General features: G+C 42.0%; 1 protein-coding gene across 2 annotated transcripts in view; it reads right to left on the reverse strand.

Moving 5' to 3' along the window:
- The window catches only part of LONRF1 (LON peptidase N-terminal domain and ring finger 1), a 47,219-nt gene extending 21,529 nt beyond the window's left edge, over positions 1-25,690 (reverse strand). For both annotated transcript variants that reach the window (XM_068971107.1, XM_068971106.1), the window contains exons 1-2: positions 24,940-25,690; positions 615-733 (exon numbers count right to left, since the gene is read on the reverse strand). In XM_068971107.1, coding sequence (XP_068827208.1) covers positions 615-733; positions 24,940-25,690 — 870 coding nt within the window. The remainder of the gene's footprint in view (positions 1-614; positions 734-24,939) is intronic.
- Positions 25,691-25,989: the final 299 nt, after the last annotated feature.

Genomic DNA, 25,989 nt, shown 5'->3' on the forward strand with positions numbered 1-25,989 from the left:
ATACAGTCCTCAAAGGCATAGCTTTGAATGCAGAAAAAAAGTCACATTAAAAGATGATTTTTAACTTAAATAACATACATGGGAGATGGACTGATTTGCCTTGACAGTATTGGTAAAAAGGAGAATTCGTAAACCGATTATATAATATATACATGCTGCAAATCTTTTTTCAAAAGACCATGGGCAAGGCCCCCATCTACCGTATTGAACGACTGCCTCATCACCCAGTTCCCATCACAATGCCTCAGTCAACTGTTCAGCCACAGAAGCTCTTCTCTCTCCTTTAATAAACCTCCACTGATAACTTCTTTGGGTCCATCTCCACAATAGTACATCTTTGAGGAAATGCTGTATATTAAACTCTTTTTTTTTTTTTTCCTGTGCCTCGAAGTCAAGTTGTTCTCTAGTTAGGAAACAAATGTTTCTTTTAGTCTAAAAAACTGTCAGATGATATTCATCCACTCAAAATATTGACCTCAGACTTCTAGAACTATTCCATATATTTAAAAGAAATCGCCCAATCCATTTCGTTGTGACTTACAATCATAATTGAAATGCATATTCCCTACAGTTGAACTGCTTAAATGCATGCAAATGTAAAACAGTAATTTTACCTCAGGCCAATTTGGCAGCTGAAAGAGAACTGCATTTAAATCTTCTATGGCTGCTTTAAACTCCTGGAGACCAGCATACGATTCAGCTCTGTAGATTTTCAGAGTCAAGTCGCTGGGCTCTGAAATCAATGTTATGAAGGCTTGATTATTTTTAAAAGATTACTGTATAATCCACAGAAACATCATACTAAAGTAAGAACTGACTCAGCGATTCTAGTCAATAACCACTGACGCAAAGGCAGTGAGCCAAGCACAGTACAGGTGCAGCCCACTGGCATACTGACATTTCTCTAACTTATAGCAAATCCTTATGGTTAGATTATTTTAGTGGAGGAAACTGATTTTTTTTTAAAAACTGAAAATATTTTGATAATATGATCACCCCTAAGAAACTGAATGTTTTCCTAACACAGGCAAAGATTTAGAAGATGTATCTCAGATGTTTAGAAGATTTGTCTTTTTGTGGTAAACCTTTTTTTATATCTGATTTTGAAATCTTTATAAATGACTACATGTGTTAACTACTGCACACAGAATTCCCATAGTTACAAAGACTGACCGAGGCACGATCTTATGAGAGGACACGGTGGTCCTGTTTCTGGAGGAAGTGGGTTGACAAGAGTCAGGTTTCTTAAGAGGGAAAATTTTTTAAATTCCTGCCATTAATAAGAACAGGATTGGATGGCCCCAGAATGACTTACTTTCAAATATTTGAGGGTAAAAAGCTTTAGGTGATAATTTCACTATGCTCTCTGTCTCTACTTGAGAAACCGAACTCGTATCCAAAGGCACTAAAACTTCAGACGCTTAGCTGGTTCACTGATGGTACTATAATCAATTCCTACAGGTCACGTGGAATCTAGGAAGATGGTACAGATGAGCCTGTTTCCTACAGACTCAGATGCAGAGGATGGACACATGGGCGCCAGAGGGGAGAAAGGGAGGGTGGGACAAACTGAGAGGTCAGGACGGACATAGATATACTGCCATGCGTGAAACTGCGTGTGGGAACCTGCGGAGCGGCGCAGGGAACTCAGCTCAGTGCCCTTTAATGACCTGAGGGCTGGAGGCAGGCCCAAGAAGGAAAGGATTTTGTATACTTATAGCTGCTTCACTTCAGTGTATAGCAGAATCACAACACTGTAAAGCAATTATATTCCAATAAGAAAAGGTTAAAAAAAGATTACTACAGGTACATGGATTCTGAAACTGAAGTGTAAGCCAGAAATCAATTTTCAATTATCTACAGATGACATTAACTTGACTCTTCTTTTTAAAGCTATTATTCATCTTTAAAGGCTTCCAAAATGTATGCTTATAAAATACAGCATTCATTGTGGAAAGGGCATAAAGACCTTATCACCCACTGTCCTGGGCAAACAAAACAAAAACTATAATAAAACTCCTTAATAGCTTCCTTTACTCTAGTTTTCAAATGATTGCTTTTTTACAGATAACTCTTGATTTGACAATTAATCAGACAAGCCTTTTCCAGTTGCTGGTACTTGAGAACTCAAACTGTTACCTCAAATTTATACCAATGAAAAAATTTTAAGAATAAAATTAGTATTTCATGAAAATAGTTCTTACTTCCTAAGCAGAAAAAGACATGTCTGGAACATTTCATCTTTCGTTTCTTAAAGCAATATCATTAAAGTAAATCATTATCTGAACAAAAACTCATAGAAACTGAAAGCTCCATGTGATTAATCAATCAAGAATGAGGAGTCTCAGCACCAAGATAGATAGATGCTGGAGGGGTTTCAAAGATGTTACTTTCTCCTTGTCTCTGAGGAGCTTACAGTCACATTAGGAAATCCCATTTTCTTGTGAAATGGCATCACGTGGTCCTGACCAGACAAGCACAACTGGAGTCCGGGAAACAGGGAGCAGCAGGTGCCCAGCCGGTCCAAGGAGTGGTCACCACAGCAGCGTCCAGCTCCGAGCTGGAGAGGATGGGGACCACGTCGGGCACAGCTAGGGTCCTGCCAAGAGCACCCCTAGGACCCGCCTGTGCTCCAGCACCTCCAGAGAGAGGGGCTTCAGTCACAACCAGCAGCCCCCTCCACACTCGGATCCCTTACTGGACTGTTTCTCTTCTCACGTGTTTCCTTTTACAGCAGGTACCCCCACACGACCCTGGAGGTAGTGCCCACAGGGACCTCGTGAGTACCGTATGCTCTGATCAAGGTCTTTACCGCTTGGCGCTACCCTTCACGCAGCTTCCCCAGGGCAGCGCAGCAGGAAGGGGCTGGGGAGACCTCCATCTTTACAGCGCCAGGTCAGTCCACCATGCTCCTCCCCTCCGAGGATGCAAACAAGGAGCTCAAGCTACCCAGGCTCCCTGGAAAGCTGGTGTCTACTGGGATGAGAACCGTGGTAGACCCGTGAAGGAGACGACAGGAGGGTCAAATCTTAAAACTCTTGTTCCCCAAATCCTTGTAGGTTCTGTTCTTACTGAGCATTTCACATGCCAATGGAATAGTGATTCTGACTGACTGTTGGGGAGGGGAGAGCCTCATCAGTTGAGTTCAAACTCCCAGAACATTATTAAAGAGATTAGGGCCACCCCACTTGTTTCCTTCAAGTCCTTCCTAATTAAAAAAAACAACAACAACAAAACAAAACAAAAAACAACCACCAATGCATGATTGAAGCCCTCTGAATAGTATAAGGATACAGAACATCTGCCCTCTGTGTCCACTTGTGGGAAAGGCAACTGCAAAAAAAATGCCATCAGCCAGGCTGTGTCATTAACTCAAGTGTTTAACAGGCAACAGATATTTATGATCTGCTCCGTGCGAGGTCCTGCGGACCCTGGGATGAACTGATCACCCCTCTGCACGAGCCACCGGGGAGGGCCCGCCCCTCAGTCCACGGCTGCAGGTATGCAGTGCCCGGCGCATCACAGACTCAGAAATATAAGGATGTGTCAGGGCCGAGTGTACTGGGCAGGATTTAACTCCTACCTCTTCTTTTTTTCACCCTACCTCCAGCTGCATCAGATTTCCAACAGCCAGCTGCGCTTTTCCTCAGGCTCAGTACACTTCCCACACCTCAGCACCCCCAACAGGATATGTGTGCTGTACTGTTAGTAACGCTGACTGTCCAAATCTAACCTTTACCACAGTCAGTTTTACCTCCTCTAGTATTTCCCCAATTCATCCCGGGTCTTTTCCAATCCAACTGCTAATAACAAAGTTTTGAATGCCAAAATTAAGCTAAGACTATTGTAACAGCTTGCTAACTGCACACCCTGCCTCCAGTTTTATCTATACGTACCTCACCATCCACAGATATAGTTATTTAGCACAACATCCAAGTTCCTGCGTGCCTGGGTCCTGCCCATCTCTCCAGCCTTATTTCCCATCAATATGAGCCTCCCAGTGAGTCCCAAGAGGACCTAGCTACTCAGCCCCATGCACGCCTTTTTCTACCTCATGCCTCCTTCCTTTTCACAGAGCTTCCTCCTTGTGAGACTACCCCTACGCAACTCCCCTCTGTCTGGACAACTTTTTCTGATCCAATAAGACTCAGCTCACCAACCTCTTCTCCAAGATGCTTTCGTTTGCATCTATTGCCACTTGGCATTCCAGAAGGATTCAGAGCCTGGAAGCCAGACAGCCTGGCTGCAACTTCTGCTCCTCCACTCACTCATTGTGCACTGGGGCAAATTACCTCTGTACCTCAGTTTCCTCAGCTATAAAATCTGAGTTTTTTTCCACCTATGGTCAACAAAGGACGCAAGACTACACAGTGGAGAAAAGACAGTCTCTTTAATAAACAGTGCTGGGAAAACTGGACAGCTGCAGGTTAAAAATGAAATTAGAACACCACACATAAAAATAAGCTCAAAATGGATTAAAGACCAAAATGTAAAGATTCATAGACAAGCAAAAGCTAAGAGAATTCAGCACCACCAAACCAACTGTACAACAAATGTTAAAGGAATTTCTCTAGGCAGGAAACACAAGAGAAGGAAAAAACCCATGAACATACATATTGATAATTACTTTGAATGTAAATGGATTAAATGCTCCAACCAAAAGACAAGGGCTAGCTGAACAGATACAAACACAAAATCCATATACATGCTGTATACAAGAGACCCACTTTAGACCTAGGGACACATACAGACTGAAAGTGAGGGGATGGAAGTGAGGGGATGGAAAAAGATATTCCATGCAAATAGGAATCAAAAGCAACACTCATATCAGATAAAACAGACTTTAAAATAAAGACTGTTACAAGAGATAAGAGAGGACACTACAGAATGATCAAGGGATCAATTCAAGAAGAAGATACAACAATTATAAATACTTATGCATCCAACATAGGAGCACCTCAATATATAAGATAAGTGTTAACAGCCATAAAAGGGGTAATTGACAGTAACACAATAATGTGGGACTTTAACACCCCATTTACACCAATGGATAGATCATCCAGACAGCAAATAAATATAGAAACACAAACTTTAAATGACACAACAAACCAGATAGATTTAATTGCTATTTACAGGACATTCTGGGGCTTCCCTGGTGGCTCAGACAGTAAAGAATCCGCCTGCAGTGTGGGAGACCTGGGTTCGATCCCTGGGTTGGAAAGATGCCCTGAAGGAGGGCATGGCAACCCACTCCAGTATTCTTGCCTGGAGAATCCATATGGACAGAGAAGCCTGGTGGGCTAAAGTCCATGGGGTCGCAAAGAGTCAGACACAACTGTGCAATTAAGCACAGCACAAGACATTCCACCTGAAAGCAGCAGAATACACATTCTTCCCAAGTGCACACAGAACATTCTCCAGGATAGATCACATCTTGGGTCACAGATCAGGACAAAGAAAATTTAAGAAAACTGAAATAGTCTCAAGCATCTTTTCCAACCACAATGTTATGAGATTAGAAATCAATTACAGGGAGAAAAATGAGAAATTATATCTGACACTGCAAAAGAACTGTAAAAAAAAAAAAAAACACACAAACACAGAGGCTAAATAGCGTGCTGCCAATAACCGAGAGATCACTAAAGAAATCAAAGGAAAAAAAAATACACAGAAACAAATGGTTTTTCTGGTGGCTCAGTGGTAAAGAATGCACCTGCCAATGCAGGAGATATGAGTTTGATTCCTGGTCTGGGATCCCACATGCCCTGCAGCAACTAAGCCAGTGTACCACAACTGTTGAGCCTGTGCTCTTGAGCCCGGTAGCCACAACTACTGAAGCCCGTGCATCTAGAGCCTGTGCTCCACACCAAGAGAAGCAGCCACAATCAAAAGCCTGTGCGCTGCAACTAGAGAGCAGGCCCCACTCGCTGCAACTAGAGAAAAAGCCTGCACAGCAATGAAGTCCCAGCACAACAACAACAACAAAAAAAAAACCCACGATGATCCACAACTTACGGGAGGCAGCAAAAACAATTCAAACAGTTCTAACAATCAAGAAACAAGAAAAATCTCAGTCTAACCTGACATCTAATGCAACCAGAGAAGGAAGGACAAATAAAACACAAAGTTAGTAGGAAAGAAATCATAAAGATCAGAGCAGAAATAAATAGAAAAGAGGAAAATAATAGCAATCAATAAAACTAAATGCTGGTTATTTGAGAAGATAAAATTGATAAACCTTTGGCTTTAGCCAGATTCAGAGAAAAAATGGGAGAGGACTCAAATACTAAAATTAAATGAAAAATGAGAAATAACATCTGACACCACAGAAATACAATGATCATAACCGACTAACTACTACAAGCATCTATATGCCAACAAAATGGGACAACCTGGAAGAAATGGACAAATTCTTAAAACGATACAGCTTTCCAAAACTGAATGAAGAAGAATTTGAAACTATAAACAGACCAATCACAGGTAACAAAATTGAAACTGTAATTAAAAATCTTCCAACGAACAAAGTCCAGGACCAGATGGTTTCACAGACCAATTCTATCATTTATTTAGGGAATTAACACCCATCCTGCTCAAACTCGTCCAAAAAACTGCAGAGGGAATTCATTCCATGAGGCCACAATCACCCTGATAGCAAAACCAGACAAAGATATTACAAAAAAAGAAAATTACAGACCAGTATCACTGATGAACATAAATTCAAAAATCCTCAACAAAATACTAGCAAAGAGAATCCAACAACACATTAATCAAACACCATGATCAAGTGGGATTTATCCCATGAATGCAAAGATTTTTCAAAATATACACGTCAATATGATACTTCATATTAACAAATTAAAGAATAAAAAAAACATATGATCATCTCAATAGATGCAGGAAAAACTTCTGACAAAATTCAACATCCATTTAGATAAAAACTTTCCAGAAGGTGGGCAAAGAGGGAACAGACATCAACATAATGAAGGCCATGTACGACAAACCACAGCAAACATCATTCTCAATGGTGAAAACTAAAAGCATTTCCTCTAGAGGAACAAGACAAGAATGTCTGCTTTCACCGTTTTTATTCAACATAGTTTTAGAAGTCCTAGCCATGGCAATCAGAGAAAAAGAAATAAAGGGAGTAAGAACTGGAAAAGAAAAAGTAAAACTGTCACCGTCTGCAAATTCCATCATACTATACATAGAAAACCCTAGATGCCACTAAAAAAATACTAGAGCTAATCAATGAATTTGGTAAAGCTGCAGGATACAACATTAATGCACAGAAATCTCCTGCATTCCTATACACTAATAACAAAAGATCTGAAAGAGTAATTAAAGGAAACAATCCCATTTACCATTGAAAGAGAAAGAATAAAATACTCAGAAATAAACCTATCTATGGAGACAAAAGGCCTGTACTCAGAAAACTATAAAACACTTATTACAAAAGAAATCAAAGATGACACAAACAGATGTAGAAATATACCATGTTCCTGGACTCGAAGAATCAATTCTGTGAAAATGATTATACCACCCAAAGCAATCTACAGATTCAATGCAATCCCTAACAGATTCCCAATGCAATTCTTTACAGATTTAGAACAAAACAATTTACAATTTGTATGAAAACACAAAAGACTCCAAATAGCCAAAGAAATCCTGAGAAAGGAAAATGGAGAGACATCAAAAGCAGAGACATCATTTTGCTGCAGAGTCAAAGCTATGGTTTTTCCAGTAGTTGTGTACCAGTACAAGAGCTGGACCATAAAAAAAAGTCTGAGTGCCAAAGAATTGATGCTTTCAGACTGTGGTGTTAGAGAAGACTCTTGAGAGTCCCTTGTACTGTAAGATCAAATCAGTCAATCCTAAAGGAAAACCAACTCTCAATATTCATTGGAAGAACTGATGCTGAAGCTCCAATACTTTGGCCATCTGATGCAAAGAGCCAACTCACTGGAAAAGACCCTAATGCTGGGAAAGATTGAAGGTAGGAGGAGAAGGGGGTGTCAGAGGATGAGATGGTTGGATGGCCTCACTGACTCAATGTACATGAGTTTGAGCAAACACACTGGGAGGTAGTGAAGCACAGGGAAGCCTGGGGTGCTACAGTCCATGGGGTCACAAAAAGCTGACTGAGTGACTAAAAAACAAGAACAACAACATGCAGCTCAATATCAAAAACATCAGCCCAATCAAAAATGGCTGGAAGACTTAAACAGACATCTTTCCAAAAAGACATACAGATGGGCAAAAGGTACATGAAAAGACACTCAACATCACCAATTATTAGAGAAATGAAAATCAAAACTACAACAAAGTATTAGTTCATACCAGTCAGAATGGCCATCATCAAAAAATCTACAAACATTGATTAGCTCTAGTAATTCCATTCACCATTAAAACAAAAAATAAAATAAAATAAAATACTTAGGAATATATCTACCTAAAGAAACTAAAGACCTATATCTATAAAACACTGGTGAAAGAAATCAAAGAGGACACAAATAGATGGAGAAATATACCGTGTTCATGGGTCAGAAGAATCAATATAGTGAAAATGAGTATACAACCTAAAGCAATCTATAGATTCAATGCAATCCCTATCAAGCTACCAACAGTATTTTTCACAGAACTAGAACAAATAATTTCACAATTTGTATGGAAATACAAACAACCTCGAATAGCCAAAGCAATCTTGAGAAAGAAGAATGGAACTGGAGGAATCAACCTGCCTGACTTCAGGCTCTACTACAAAGCCACAGTCATCAAGACAGTATGGTGCAGGCACAAAGACAGAAATATAGATCAATGGAACAAAATAGAAAGCCCAGAGATAAATCCACGCACCTATGGACACCTTATCTTTGACAAAGGAGGCAAGAATATACAATGGAGAAAAGACAATTTCTTTAACAAGTGGTGCTAGGAAAATTGGTCAACCACTTGTAAAAGAACGAAACTAGAACACTTTCTAACATCATACACAAAAATAAACTCAAAATGGATTAAAGATCTAAACATAAGACGAGAAACTATAAAACTCCTAGAAGAAAACACAGGCAAAACACTCTCCAACATAAACCACAGCAGGATCCTCTATGACCCACCTCCCAGAATATTGGAAATAAAAGCAAAAATAAATAAATGGGACCTAATTAAAAGCTTCTGCACAACAAAAGAAACTATAGGCAAGGTGAAAAGACAGCCTTCAGAATGGGAGAAAATAACAGCAAACAAAGCAACAGACAAAGAATTAATCTTAAAAATATACAAACAACTCCTGCAACTCAATTCCAGGAAAATCAACAACCCAATCAAAGAGTAGACCAAACAGACATTTCTCCAAAGAAGACATACAGATGGCTAACAAACACATGAAAAGATGGTCAACATCACTCATTACCAGAGAAATGCAAATTGAAACCACAATGAGGTACCATTTCACGCCAGTCAGAATGGCTGCAATCCAAAAGTCTACAAGCAATAAATGCTGGAGAGGGTGTGGAGAAAAGGGAACCCTCTTACACTGTTGATGGGAATGCAAACTAGTACAGCCACTATGGAGAACAGTGTGAAGATTCCTTAAAAAACTGAAAGCAGAACTGCCATACGACCCAGCAATCCCATTGCTGGGCATACACACCAAGGAAACCAGAACTGAAAGAGACACGTGTACCCCAATGTTCATCACAGCACTGTTTATAATAGCCAGGACATGGAAGCAATCTAGATGTCCATCAGCAGATGAATGGATAAGAAAGGCGTGGTACATATACACAATGGAGTATTACTCAGCCATTAAAAAGAATACATTTGAATCAGTTCTAATGAGGTGGATGAAACTGGAGCCGATTATACAGAGTGAAGTAAGCCAGAAAGAAAAACACCAATACAGTATACTAACACATATATGGAATTTAGAAAGATGGTAACGATAACCCTGTATGCGAGACAGCAAAAGAGACACAGATGTATAGAACAGTCTTTTGGACTCTGTGGGAAAGGGCGAGGGCGGGATGATATGGGAGAATGGCACTGAAACATGTAAATTATCATACGTGAAACGAATCGCCAGTCCAGGTTCAATGCATGATACAGGAGGGATGGGATGGGGAGGGGGGAGGGAGGGGGGTTCAGGATGGGGAGCACATGTAGACCCGTGGCAGATTCATGTCAATGTATGGGAAAACCACTACAATACTGTAAAGTAAAAAAAAAAAAATCTACAAACAATAAATGCTAGAGAGGGTGTGGAGAATAAGGAACCTTCTTGCTCTGTTGGTGAGAATGTAAACTGATATAGCTATGATAGAGAATTGTATGGAGGTTCTTTAAAAAACTAAAACTAGAATTACCATATGACCCAGCAATCCCACTTCTGGGCATACACCCTGGGAAAACTGTAAGTCAAAAGGACACGTGTACCCCAACGTTCAATGCAACAGTACTCACAATAGCCAGGACATGGAAGCAAAGCAAATGGCCAAAGACAGATGACCCAACGTTCAATGCAACAGTACTTACAATAGCCAGGACATGGAAGCAAACCAAATGCCCAAAGACAGATGAATTGATAAAGAAGATATGGTACATGTATACAATGGAATATTAATCAGCCATGAAAAGGAATGGAACTGGGTCACCTGTAGAGGTGTTGATGGACCTAGAGTCTGTCATACAGAGTGAAGTCAGAAAGAGAAAAACAAGTATCATGTATTAACGCATATATGTGGAATCTAGAAAAATGGTACAGATGAACCTAAATCCAGGGCAGGAATAGAGAGGGTGTCACAGATCACGGACACGTGGACATAGAGCAGAAAGGAGAGGGAGAGATGAGTTGGGAGATTCACTTTATTGCACAGCAGAAACTAATATAACACTGTAAAGGAATTATACTCCAGTTTAAAAAGAAAAGACCTAAATGTAAGGCCTGGTATTAGAAAATTCTCTCAAGAAAACATGGGGAGAAAATACTCTGACATAAATCTCAGCAATATCTTTTTAGATCCGCTTCCCAGAGTAATGGAAATAAGGCCAAAAATAAATGGGACCTAATCAAATCAAAAACTTCTTCACAGTAAAGGAAACCATAAAACAAAAAGACAACCCACCAAATGGGGCTTCCCTGGTGGTTCAGTGGTAAAGAATCCACCTGCCAACGCAGAAGACTCAGGGTCAATCCCTGGGTCGGAAAGATCCCCTGGAGGAGGAAATGGCAACCCACTCCAGTATTCTTGCCTGGAAAATCCCATGAACAGAGGAGTCTTGCGGACTACAATCCATGAGGTCTCTAAGAGCTGGACATGACTGAGCGCGCACGCATGCACAGAATGGGAGAAAATATCTGCAAATGAAACAACTGACAAAGGATTAATCTTCAAAATCTGCAAACAGCTCATGCAACTCAATGCCAAAACAAACACCACAATCAAAAAATGGGCAGAAGGTCTCAACAGACATTTCCCCAACAAAGACATACAGATGGCCAAGAGGCACATGAAAAGATGCTCAACATGGCTAATTATTAGGGAAATGCAGACCAAAACAACAATGAGATATCACCTCACATCAGTCAGAATGCCCATCATCAAAACCAATAAATGCTGGAGAAGGTGTGGAGAAAAGGGAAACTTCCTACACTGTTGGTAGGAATGTACACTGGTACAGCCACTATGAAGAACACCTCCATACTAAAAATAGAGTTACCATATGATTCAGCAATCTCATTCTGTAACATGTATCCAGAGAAAACCAGAATTTGAAAAGATACAGGTACCCCAATGTTCACTGCAGCACTATTTACAACAGGCAAGACACAAAAGCAAGCTAAATGTCCATCTACAGGTGATGGACAAAGATGTGGTACATAGACACAGTGGAATACTATTCGGCCATAAAAAAGAATGATACAGTGCCATCAGCAGCAGCATGGATGGACTTAGAGACTAGCGTACTAAGTGAAGCCAGAAAAAGACAAGAAAATACCGTATGATACTGCTTATATGTGGCATCTAAAAAAAAAAAATGATACAAATGAACTTATTACAAAACAGATACAGAATCTGCCTGCCAATGAAGGAGACTTGAATTCAATTTCTGGGTCAGGAAGATCCCCTGGACAGAGGAGCCTGGTGGGCTACAGTCCATGGGGTTGCATACAGTTGGACACGACTGAGAAGTAAACCACCACCACCATCACATTTGAAACAGATAACCAATAAGGACCTACTGTACAGCACAGAGAACTCTGCTCAATATTCTGTAATAAACTAAATGGAAAAGAATTTAAGAACAATACATGTATATATATAATTGAATCACTTTGCTATATACCTGAAACTAACACACCGTTAACCTAACTCCAATAAAAATAAAAACTTATTTTTATTCAGAGGATAATTGCTTTAGAATGTTGTGTTGATTTCTGCTGTACAAAGAAGTAAATCAGCTAAAGGTATGCGTATACTCCCTCCCTCCTGGACCTCCCTCCTCCCACCATCCCACCCCTCTAGGTCATCACAAGGCATGTGAATTGAACTTCCTGGCTATACAGCTGCTTCCTGCTCCTTCTCTCTTTTACATGTGGCCGTGTGCGTTTGTCAAGCTACTCTCTCAATTCGTCCCACCCTCTCCTTCCCCCAGTGTCCGCAAGTCTGTTCTATTTCTGCCCCGCAAACAGGTTCATCGGTACCTTTTTTCTAGATTCCATGTATATGTGTTAATATACAGTATTGTTTTTCTGACTTACTTCACTCTGTATAACAGGCTCTAGGTTCATCCACCTCACTACAACTGACTCAAATTTGTTCCTTTTTATGGCTGATAAAATAAAACTTAAAAAAAAAAAACAACTACCCCCAAGGGAAGAACTGAACTAATTTTCAATAGACTTTTAAAATGCAAAAATATACACAAAGGAGCAAAGGGTAAGAATTTTAAATATGTGAGATGATAATTTTTTTCAGTTAATACAGTTATTTGGTAACAACAAAAACTAGAAACTGTTCTAAATGATCTACAGCCTTCAGAACAATCCTATGTGGGTCTAACATTGTTCACATTTTTATAAAGAAATTGAGTACAGAAAGTTTAAGTATCTTGCCCAAGACCAAACAGCTCGTAAGTGAAGGATTCTAGATGCTCCCTCCAGCCACCTGGATCCAGAGTTCCTGCTGTTCACCTTTGCTAATAACAGGGCTCACAGGGCGTACTTACAACAGGGCTTGGTACATTATAAGCTCTACTTAAGTGTTTGCTATTACGATTGTGTTCCATCACTGTATGTGCGTGGCATATATTTAATTATAAAAAAATCTGTTTTTGAGCTCCCCCCATTATTTACTGTCTCTGTATCCTCTATTCCTGCTTTGATAAATGTCTGCTGAAGCAGGGAAAATTCATTAAAATCTGTCCCCTTGGGCTCGTCAATCCTTGCCCTCATTCCCTCTTCTCTTCGACATGGTGGTATCGTCAGTACCTAGGTCAATAAAACAACTGAAATAAAATTCTACTACACATCTGAGGAAACTAGCTTTAAGTGGTCCAAGGTACCGCATGGGCTGCAGGAAGAGAATTCTCCAAAGTGGAGACGTCTCAAAGAAATCTGTTTTCCAGTAGGTTATGGATAGTAAGTGGTGTGTACACATCATTTATCTTCAAGACACTTGTTTTGAATAACAAGTGTTATAAAATATTTACCTATAAACTTTGAAAAATACAGAAAATTAAGAACCAAAGATCCTTTTCCTACCACAAAGCAATTCATTAAAATCTGTCGTCTTAAGCTCCTCAATTCATGCTCTCATGAACTAAGAAATAACCAGTGTTGGCATATAACCTGTACTTTTTTATCTGTGTGGGTAGATTACATTTTTAATGTATAGTTTTATGAAATATACCATATATACTGTGTATAATCTGCTTTTTATCAATGTGATTATATCCACAAGATACTTAATGGTTGCAAAGTATTCCATTATATATACCATCTATGTAAAATTCCCTATTCTAATTTTTGCTACTATAAAAAGTACTGCAATGAACACTTACCTATAAGCTTTTTACATATCAGCTTATTTCCTTATTTTCTAGAAAGCTAAGTGTGCAGAAAGCTATGTAGATATATTATACAAAGTCTTCAATATATTCTGCTCACCTTCCTTTTATAAAAATGTTACACTCCCAGAAGCTGTGTGTTTTTGTTTCCTAGGAAAATAGGAATGAAGAAGGATGTGCGCTCATCTCCTCCTGTGAGAACACCAAAATCACAACTAGCTGTTGAACAACCATCGACAGGAGGATGCTGGAACCTACCAAAAAAGATACCCCACATTCAAACACAAAGAAGCAGCTGCTGCAAGACAGTGGGAGGGGCACAATCACGATAAAATCAAATCCCATACCCACCGGGTGAGTGACCCACAGACTGGAGAACCGTAAGAACTGTAATACCAAAGAAGTTCTCCCACTGTTGTGAAGGTCTGGAACCCCACGTCAGGCTTCCCAGCCTGGGGAACCGACAAAGGGACTGGGAATCCCCAGGGAATCTGACCTTGAAGGCCAGCGGGATTTGATTACAAGACTTCCACAGCACTGGGGGAACAAAGACTCCAGTCTTGGAGGGCACAAACCAAACCACACGCACACCAAGACCCAGAGGAAAAGAGCAGCGACTCCACGGGAGACTGAACCGAAACCACCTGCTGGGATGAGGCTCTCCTGGGGGGGGTGTGGGTCGGCAGGGGCCACGCACAGGGGTGGGACACTGGAGGCAGCAGGCTGGGAAGGTCCCCCTTGGTGTAAACCCTCCTGAAGGTAGCCATTAAACTGACCTTAGAGCTGGGGGCTGGGTCGCCTCAGGCCAAACAACTACCAGGGAGAGAGCGAAAACCCACTCATCAGCAGACAATTGGATTAAAGCTTCAGTAAGCAAGGGCGTCCCCACCAGAGCAAGACCCAGTTTTCCCCATCACCAGGGAGCTTACACAAGCCTCTTAGCCTCCTCCATCAAAGGGCAGGCAGAAGAAGCAAGTAGAACCACAATCCCACAGCGAGTAAAACAAGCCACATTTCAGAAAGTTAAGGACTTCCCTGGTGGCTCAGATGGTAAAGAATCTGCCTGCAATGCAGGGAGATCCGGGTTTGATCCCTGGGTCGGGAAGATCCCCTGGAGAAGGGAATGGCAACCACTTCAGTATTCTTGCCTGGTGAATTCCATGGAGAGAGGAGCCTGGGGCCTGGCAGGCTACAATCTATGGGGAGCAGGAAGGCAGACACGACTGAGAGACTAACACACAACCAGCATGAAAAAGCAGAAAGTTATGTCCTTGATGAAGGGACAAGGAAAAACCCCAGGAAAAGGAGATAGGCAACCTTCCAGAAAAAGAATTCAGAATAATGATAGTGAAGATGATTCAGGATCTTGGAAAAAAATGGCAACAAAGATTGAGAAGATGCAAAAAATGTTTACCAAAGACCTAGAAGAACTAAAAAAGAAACAAACAGATGAGTAGTACTCTAGAAGGAATTCACAGCAGAATAACTGAGGCAGAAGAGGGGATAAATGAGCTGGAGGACAGAATGGTGGAAATCACTGCCACAGAACAGGACATGAAAAAAGAAGGAAAAGAAATGAAGACAGCCTAAGGGATCTCTGGGACAACATTAAACAGACCAACATTTGCATTATAGGGGTCCCAAAAGGAGAAAAGACAAGACCTGAGAAGATATTTTAAGAGATAATAGCTGAAAACTTTCCTAACATGGAAAAGCAAATAGTCAACCAAGTCCAGGAAGCACAGAGTGTCCCAGGAAGGATAAACCCAAGGAGGAACACACCAAGACACATAGCAAATCAAACAGACAAAAATTAAAGACAAAGATAAAATACTGAAAGTGACCAGGGAAAAACGACAAATAACATACAAGGGAACTCCCATCAGGCTATCAGCTGATTTCTCAACAGAAACTCTATAATCCAGAAGGGAATGGCATGATATACTTAAAATGAAATATTATGAAAGGGAAGAACCAACAACCAAGAATACTCTATCCAGTAAGACTCTCCTTCAGATCTGATGGAGAAATGACAAGCTTTCCAGACAAGCAAAAGAGAATTCAGCATCACCAAACCAGCTTTACAACAAATGCTAAAGGACTTCTCTAGGCAGGAAACGAGAAGGGAAAGACCTACCTACAGAAAATAAACCCCCCAAATTAAAAAAACAGTAATAGGATCATACATATTGATAATCACCTTAAATGTAAATGAATTAAAAGAACCAACCAAGAGACAGACTGGCTGAGCAGATGAAAACACACGGAAAACACGTGCACTTCCACTTTTCACATCACTCTGCTTGACCCCCCAAACTGTATGTATTTATTTCATATTATTAGGTTAATCATGTTTCCATTATGGCTTGCAATTATAATTATCTTTTATTTTTTGTCTGGCTATTGATTGTAAGAACTGATAAACATCTTTTACTACTGTGATTATGTAACTATTACCCACTTAATACCACTGTATCATGACTGGTCAACAGAAAAAGTAGAATTCTGTATCACCAAAACTACCATTTAATAGGAAAACCTGTAATCACTTTTTAAAATCCAGATACATATCATAATTATCAAGGCATTTTGTGGGAGGCGGGGGGAATGCCCAGATATTGCTTTTTCTTTTTGCCAGAGCTCCAGATATGTTTCTAACGAGCTGCTGCTGCTGCTAAGTCGCTTCAGTCATATCCGACTCTGTGCGACCCCATAGACGGCAGCCCACCAGGCTCCCCCGTCCCTGGGATTCTCCAGGCAAGAACACTGGAGTGGGTTGCCATTTCCTTCTCCAATGCATGAAAGTGAAAAGTGAAAGTGAAGTCGCTCAGTCATGTCCGACTCTTAGCGACCCCATGGACTGCAGCCCACCAGGCTCCTCCGTCCGTGTGATTTTCCAGGCAAGAGTACTGGAGTGGGTTGCCATTGCCTTCTCCTTCTAACGAGCAGCCATGTTTACAAACAACTGGACTATATGAGGAGCTTTTACTTTTATTTAGTTTGTTTCACTTTTTCTATTTCATATTCAGTGCTCCCATTTCATTTACTTTATAATTTCCAATTTCTCCATCTCCCCCCCTTTTTTGATGTTCTTTCTCAAGCACAGTAGAAAAGCTTTAGTATACATATACATATAAATAATATGTATAACATATTTTAGAAAATGAATTTTTGCCTAATTAAAAAATTTTTGACATTTTGATTCAACTTGTTCAACTTATTATGAATAGAATGCTAGATTTCTAATTTTAAAAAATATATATGCAACAAGCAACAAAGGTTTACTGCATAGCACAGGGAACTATAGTCAATATCTTGTAATGGAAAATTAAAAAAATAATATGGGTATATGTATAACTGAATCACCAAGAATTCTACTTTTTGAAATTTAATAATGTTTATCTTTTTTGCCACTTTTTCTAAATCTCCTATGGACACTAACAACAACATACGAGATACAAAATTTTAAATATATCTGTGTAGGATATCAGATTAATATACATTAATTAAACATAAATTACATTCAAGTTATTAACGATATCATTCAAGATGCTCTGATTCTTTATTTTTTCTGTACTTCATAAAATATTCTTAGAGAAAAGTTAGTATGTCTCATTATGATTATATATTTTTTGTTTTCCCTTATATTTCTTCTGATGTATCTGTTTCTTTGTTATTAGGTGTCTAATGGTTTACAATGTCTATCTTCTTTGTGAACTTTTTATCATTAAAAAATATTCATCTTTGTTTCATTTAAAATAATTTAAAAATACAAATGAAAAACAGCATCATTATTTTAGTGTGCCTTTTCTCAGTGAGTTTGACCTTGAAACTATTTATTGGCTATTTGAATTATTTATGTGTAAGTGTAAAAATTCCCTGTTCATTTCCTTTTTATCATTCCTCTAGAGTGTCTTTTCTTTTTATATTTATATGTTCAGCTAGTTTAAGAATTCCAATGGCTAACTGAAATACCAAATTTTTTCTATAGAACTTGGTTATCACAGTTAAACTAAGGGCTGCTGACTGACAAGTTATTAGCGATTAATAACGTCCAGGAATAGTAGTTTGGTGTACTAATTAAGATCATAACCACTAGATTCAGAAGATCTGGGTTCTGATTCACTTTTGACCATTTATTTAACTCTTTGAACCTCTGTCTCCTCACCTATAAAATGCTCGAGATACCTACATCTTAAGACTGTTGTGAGGGGACGTCCCTGGTAGTTGAGTGGCTAAGACTCCATTCTCCCAATGAAGGAGGCATGGGTTCGATTCCTGGTCAGGGAACTAGATCCAGTCTGCCACAACTAAAGATCAAAGATCCTATGTGTGGCAACTAAGACCCAGCACAGCCAAATAAACAATATTTTTTTAAAGGGATGCATGTTAACAGTTAACACAAGGCCTGGCACATAAGCGCTCAATAAATAACAATTACTGTTAAATTACAAAATATTTCAAAACAAGTTGATAAATAAATGACATCAGTTCTTAATACAAGGTAAAGTATTTTCTACATCTTTTACTCAAATAATCCTCATAGACCAGGTAAGAAATATCCTCTTTTACTCAAATACCTCATAGACCAGGTAAGAAATATCTTTGGGCTTCCCTGATGGCTCAGAGGATAATAATCGGCGTGCAATACCTGTGTCGGGGACATCCCCTGGAGAAGGAAATGGCTGCCCACTCTAGTATTCTTACTTGGAGAATTTCATGGACAGAGGAAATATCTTTAGGGATTAGCAATTCAGGTTGCACAAAAGGAGGGGAAGAGAAAAAGAAAAAAGAATGATCCTATTCTATTAACACCACAAGAAAAAGAAAAAAAAAATTGAACAGAAACTTCTGCTTAGCATTTTAGAGTTCTCTTAAATCATTCACCTTCTATAGTAAAACATAATGACAATTTCAAAAAATATCTTTATAATGCAAGAGGCAGTAGTGAAAGTCGCTCAGTCGTGTCTGACTTTTTGTGACCCCCCATGGACTATACAGTCCATGAAATTCTCTAGGCCAGAATACTGGAGTGGGTAGCCTTTCCCTTTTCCAGGGGATCTTCCCAACCCAGGGATCGAACCCAGGTCTCCCACATTGCAGGCAGATTCTTTACCAGCTGGACCACAAGGGAAGCCCAGGAATACTGGAGTGGGTGGCCTGTCCCTTCCCCAACCCAGGAATCGAACCTGGGTCTCCTGCACTGTAGGTGGATTCTTTACCAAGTGAGCTATCAGGGAAGCCATTAGAGGCAGAATACTATACAAATACATTTAAAATTATACTTGAATACACCTAAGCCTCCAGAAATATTTCACTAAATATAAAAACAAGACTGAGTAAACCAAAGTTTAATAAATAAATAATGAGAAATCTATGATAACTGAGCTTTGGTCAATCTTTCATCATTTGCTTGATGAATAAAAAGTAAAAACATAGAAATTATTTTAAACAGACCACTTCAGAGTTATTTATATAACCCCCTTTTTCATTTTCTATAACAATGAGAAAATGCTGTTATAATAGTGACCGTGAGGCACTGCAAAAATCCTAAAAGTGGACTTCTGAATTAAAGGAAAGATGAATCAGAGATATACAGGATACACATTCAGTTTGTTAGAAATCAGTTAAGCAATAAGCCCCTTTTCTAACTATTTTCAAGAAATACTAATTTGCTGCAACTTTAAGAGAAACAAAAAACACAAACTCTCTTTGAGGACAGGCACTTGATTTTATTCACCTCTGTATTTCCAACACCTAAAACAAAGCCTAGTATGGAGCAAGCACTCAACAAACACTTGTTAATAACAAGAACACTTAAGATTTATATGCTCATTTTAAAATCAATCAGTCTTAGAAGCAATACCCACATGCCCAGTTTCTGCTTTCAGTTGTAACTTGGTTACTTGCTTGCCTTTAAAAAGTCACTTTCTTGGAGCTCTTTTTCTACATTCTATGAATTCGGGGTACTAATACAGCCTCTCCTATCTCGCATGATCTTTGTCGCTCAGTCCTGTCCAACTCTTTCCGACCCCATGGACTGTAACCTATCAGGCTCCTCTGTCCATGGGATTTTCCAGGCAATAGTACTAGAGTGGATTGCCACTTCCTTCTCCAGCGGATCTTCCCGACCCAGGGATCGAACCCAGGTCTCCCGCATTGTAGACAGACGCTTTACTGTCTGAGCCACCAGGGAAGTCCTCAGTTAATGGAAGTGAAAATGTGTTGCGAAGTATAAACCACCATATAAATGTCAATGTTTACTGTTTCAAGCATTTGGCAGAGTAAGTTAGGGCATACATAAGTTTGCATGGTAAGTCACTTCAGTTGCATACAACTCTTTGCGACCCTATGGAATGCAGGCTGCTAGGCTTCTCTGTCCATGGGATTCTCCAGGCAAGAATACTGGAGTGGGTTGCCCTGCCCCACTCCAAGGGATACATAAGTTTGAAGTGAAGCCTGAGTTTCACACAGTCTTGTCTGACTCTTTGAGGGGATAAATTAAATTCAAATCTCTTCATGTTAACCTCATTGACTAATAAAATGTTAAAAAACCTTTTACATTTTCTTTAAATGTATTCATTATTTACCTATAATTTGACTAATCTTTTTTCCCTGGTGGCTCAGATGGTAAAGAATCTGCCTGAAATGCAGTTTGATCCCTAGGTTAGAAAAATCCCCTGCTGAAGGAAATGGAAACCCATGTCAGTATCCTTGACTGGAAAATCCCACGGACAGAGGAGCCTGGCGGGCTACAGTCGATCGGGTCCCAAAGAGTTGGACATGACTAAGCACCTAACATACACATAATTTGACTAATCTTTTTATCAGGAAAGCCTTGCAGCATCTATATTTTATTGATATATGCTAAAATGTTACTACTAATTAACATATGTAGGCCAGAATCAGGATTTAACCCTCACTCTGTTAATATACCCTGGTGGCTCAGATGGTAAAGAATCCACCTGCAAAACAGGAGATCCGAGTTGGATCCATGAGTTGGGAAGATCCCCTGGAGACGGGAACAGCAACCCACTCCAGTATTTTTGCCTGGAGAATTCCATGACAGAGGAACCTGGCAGGATACCCACCATGGGGTCATAAAGAGTTGGACATGGCTGAAGCAACTTAGCCCGCACACATGCACTGGTAATATTAATGTGGTAGAGATAAAAGAACAGGATTTGATATCATAAGATTTAGATTTCAATTTTGGCTAAATCATCTTCTAGCTGGGGCACAAGTTTTACATTTTAAGAATATTTTAATTAATATTTACTGGGTATTTATCCGCCAGGCACTATTCGGAGCACTTCACACGTTTTGACTCTCTTAATTCTCACAACAGGCCTAGGCTATTGTTACGATTGTTATCTATGAGGTAGACACTGCTCACTTTTCAGATAAGGAAAGCAAAACAGGGAGGTTAGACACAGGGAGGTTAGAGCAGGTGGAGACTGCACTGGGATTCAAACCCAGGTCGTTAGACACCAATAGGCACAGCTCTAACTACTAGGCAGTACTAGGCACCTCAGGCGCTTCAATTTCCCTCTGAGGATAATAGTACTCCATAGAATTCTTTGTGACAATGAAATGATATAAAACATTTTGAAATACCTGACAAGGAATACATAATTAATAATCAAAACAGAGATTTCCCGGTGGTCTAATGGCTAAGACTCTGCACTCCCAGTGCAGGGGGCCCAGGTTCGATCCCATGTCAGGGAACTAGATCCCCGCACGCTGCATCTACAGATTCCAAACGCCACAACTAAAAACAAAACAAAAATGAACCCACATGCCTCAACACACAGAAGATTCTGAACGCTCCAAATAAGATCTAGCATAGCCAAACATTTTTTTTGAATATTAAAAATAAAACTTTTTTCTCCAAGTGTTTTAAATAAAATGTTCTCTTCCCTGTGACTTTTACTTACTTTCTAACCATTTCAAATTATAAATTATACTGTTCTGTTGGTCTTCTTTGTGGAGAGAGGGGCAAGCCAGTGTAAAAATTCACTAAAAATAAAACAAAGAGCATAGCTGAGTGGGATCATTTTAAGAGTCTTAAGTATAAAGAACCAAAGCAGAAAAGATCTGTACATAATATTCCTGAATACCAAAAAGACAAAGTTATGAAACATCCAAAAGTTAATACCAAAAGATCAATGGATTAAATGTTATCTAAATATATTTCAATTCAACAGAAACTTATGTAATCTCATGGGAACGTTCTGATTTTGGCAAAGGTTTTCTAGCTTTCCTTTCTTGTTGAAAGGGCTTAAATTTGGATGTGTGTGGGCTAACTGTAGACTGATTATTTTTTCTAGTTAATAGTATTTACTTGTTTCATTGCAAGAATTATATGAAGAAATTATAGTCTTTTTCCACTGTTAGCAATAATGAAGGTATCTGGGGTACAGCTGTCCAATTATACAAACACATTTCAAATGCCTTTCTAGCTAACTAGCTCTCAAAGTTAAACCTTAACTGCACAAGTAGATTTATAACTCTACTAAACCTTTTTATTTACCCTCATAAACTGTTAAACACATAATATCTGCACTCCATCAACTATAATTTGTTAGCTCTAAGATTTTTTTCTTCCTACTTTGTACTAAAGATTCAAAGGATGAAAAAAGTTATCCTCATTAGTACCAATCAGACACATTTCAGAGTATGGAATTACAGATTTTTCAAAGACCTAAAACTGAGGAGAAAATGGACAAGGTCAAAGGAGTCTTGGGTTCTAGTCCTGCAAAAGTAGAATGAAGCAGCTGAATGGACAAAATTCCCACATGTAGTCTATGCAAATTGAAAAAAAAAGGAGAAAGAGTAGATATTTCCCTCTTTCCCTGTTAAAAAATAATATCCTCAATCCCAGGCCCAAATCTTCTTTAATTAAAAACATTATTGGTCATAGAACGCTAAGCTAGATCTTAATTAGTAAATACTCCCTGTTCTTCTGTGGATTAGGACCTGAATTTTTTCAAAAAGCCTAATTTAAGAGGTCAAACCATTTAAATCAGTAGGAGTTTCTCCTTTATTTCACACTAGTGGCAAAAAACTTCCTTGGGAATTGATGCTACACATTTTCATTGGATGAGCCCTAACGGTAGGATGAATCCTGATCCAACATTTAGGAGAAATTCAGGACACAGTGTTGCCTCCGCACATCAGCTGGATGTGTGACTGTGGACCAGTCGTGTCACTGCCCCAGCTGCTGCTTCCTCATTTTGAAGAACGTGTCCTACATGGTCTGTCCTTCGTTGACCATCCAAACTCGATTCACCCAGAGAGAATGAGCTGTTGAGGAATTTTGTCTTCCAAATAGTTCTGTTTTGTTCTGGGTCTATCATGCTACTTCTATAACTGCTACTCCCGGTAAAGATACTGAAAGTATATGAAAGCATGCCAAGTTTGCGGTTTGAATTCTAAAGGTATTCAACGACTTAACATAATGACTACTTCAAAATGACTGAGCGCTTAGGGTTAAAAAAAAAAAAGCTTCCAAGATGCTTTCAGTTACAGTTTATAAATGCACCTCAAACCTCACATCAGTTTATCTTCTTGGTGATTAATTCTACTTCTTTGGTGGTTAATTCTCCAAGTATTATTCTATTCCACCTTGAAATATGCTTATTTCACACAAGGGTTAACAAGGACAAAACTGACACTTCAGGCCTTGATCATTGTGTGGGAAACTGTCCCGCGCATCACTGGATACTGAAAGAGCCTCCGTGGCCTCTGCCCACTATTTGTAACAGCACCACTCCACTCGTACAAGGGGTGGCCACCAAAAACGTCTCTAGATATTGCCCCTGATAACGTCCCAAGACTGGGGGTGGAGGGAATACCCATGGTAGAAAACCACCGATTTTACAACGCTTCATTTTACACAGCTAACTACCTCCGCCAAGGTCTCTTTCCACAGCCCCAAACCACCTTAAGAAAAGTGGCTAGCCTAGGTTAGCAGGCTGAAACTGCTTCTTGGCGGCGAAAGAACAGACCGAAGATCTTCAGAGGCCCTTCGCCGCCAGAGCTTGATCAAGAGTATGGAAAGGCAAACACAAGCGTGGCCACGAACTCCATCAGAGACTACCTCTATTATCTTCACCATGAGCTACGTGCATTCGAAAGGAAGCACAAGCGTTTCTGAAATAAGCACGCTGTGAAACAGACAGGTGGAAACCATCAAGAGGCAGCAAGTCTCCGGGCGTTCTCATTCAAGACTGGGACAACCCTGGGCAGCTCCGACCGGGCCTCCGGGTGCGGGGTGCGGGCTCCCAGCTCCCGCCACGCCCACCCGACGTCACCCGTTACACAACGCCCTCCACCACCCCCACCCACCCCGGCTTATGCAATTCTGCCTCCCGCGGCTTCCAATTGCCCTGGTGACTTTAGCGGGAGACCAAGGTATATACGTTGCACGCCCATCGTCGGCTGGGGATCCACTTCCCCGCCCCAGCAAGGAGTCTCCCCGCGGCGGACCCGGCCCGGGCGGCCAATTACCGGAAAGAGCGCGGCAGGAAGCGAGCCGACGCTCAGGCTCGCCCAACACCCTCCCCATCCCGCGCTCGCGCGGCCTCGGCCGGCCACCCGCTCCGCGCCGCTCCACTCGGGGCGCGCCCGCCACAGCGCCAGGCCGAGGCGTAGGAAACCCCGCGCCGCGTCACAGTCGGCTCGAGGGCGATCCCCATTGTGACCGAAGCACCTCGGGGCGCCGCCCCTTCCCACACACACCCCCCAAAACACACACAACCCGGGACCCCAAGACGCAAACCCTGGGAGGCAGCTGGCCTGGGGCGCAGACGAGCTTGGGGCCGCCCCGCGCGTCGGGAAGGAAGGGTGCGGTCGCGGGGCCCGCGCGCTCACCTGCTCGCAGCTCCTCGCAGGCGGCGGCCAGGGCCTCCCGGTAGCGCCCCTGGTGCAGCAGCTCCCCGAGCCGGCCGGCCGCCCGGGCTCGCTCCCGCTGGCCCGGGAACCACTTTTCGGCCAGGTGGTTGAGAACGACGCTGGTCCTGAAGCCGGAGGAGGCGGTGGCGGTGGCGGTGGCGGTGGCGGTGGCGGCGGCGGCCGGAGGCGGCCGCGGGGAGGTCCCCGGGGCATCGGCAGCCGCGGCGGGCGGCAGCCGGTCCCGGCAGAGGCGGCAGCGCGCGCGGAGCTCTCTCCGCAGGCAGCGGCGGCAGTAGCTGTGGCCACAGGGCACGGTCACCGGCTCGCTGAGGAAGCCCCGGCAGCCCAGGCAGCTAAGCAGCCCGCCGGCGCTATCGCCGCGGTGGGCGCCCCCCGCCGGACTCGCGCTCCAGCCCAACCCGTGGCGGAGCCGGTAGTTGAACACCAGGCAGTCAACCAGGGTTCCGAGGCACTCGGGCCTGACCGGGGCCCCGCGGCGCAGCGCCGCCGCGTACGCCTCCAGCGCGCCCTTCAGGTGGCCGCCCAGCGCCAGCAGCTCGCCCCGGCGGAGCAGCAGCTCCCAGCGCTCCGACTCCGCGGCGGCGCGCTCCAGCCGGTCGCCGCCGCCGCCGCCGCCGCCCACTTCCCAAAACCGGCCCTGCCTCTGCGGCCGCGAGTCCACCTCCTGGCTCCCTCCCGGGGAGCTCCTCGCTACGGCCGGGGAAGACATGGCCCGCGGACGGCTGCTCTGCCGCCGCCCGCCGCCACGGTCCCCGAGCCTCCGGGGCGCGCGGCTCCGCACGCGGCCCGCGAGCAGGGGGGCGTGGCGCGCGGACACGGCGGGGCGGCGCGCGCCCGGGAAGCCCCGAGGGCGGGGCGCGGCGGGCGCGGGGCGGGGCCGGGCTGCGCGGCGGCGCCCGGGACTCCCCCGCACGGCCCGCGGCCGGGTCCCGGAGGAGGCGACCGCCGGCCCCGCCCCTGTCGAAGCCCCTCCCGGCGGGAGGCGCGAGGTCAGATGATCCCCCGGCG

The sequence above is a fragment of the Capricornis sumatraensis genome, chromosome 4 (assembly GCF_032405125.1).
Source record: "Capricornis sumatraensis isolate serow.1 chromosome 4, serow.2, whole genome shotgun sequence".
NCBI lineage: Eukaryota > Metazoa > Chordata > Mammalia > Artiodactyla > Bovidae > Capricornis > Capricornis sumatraensis.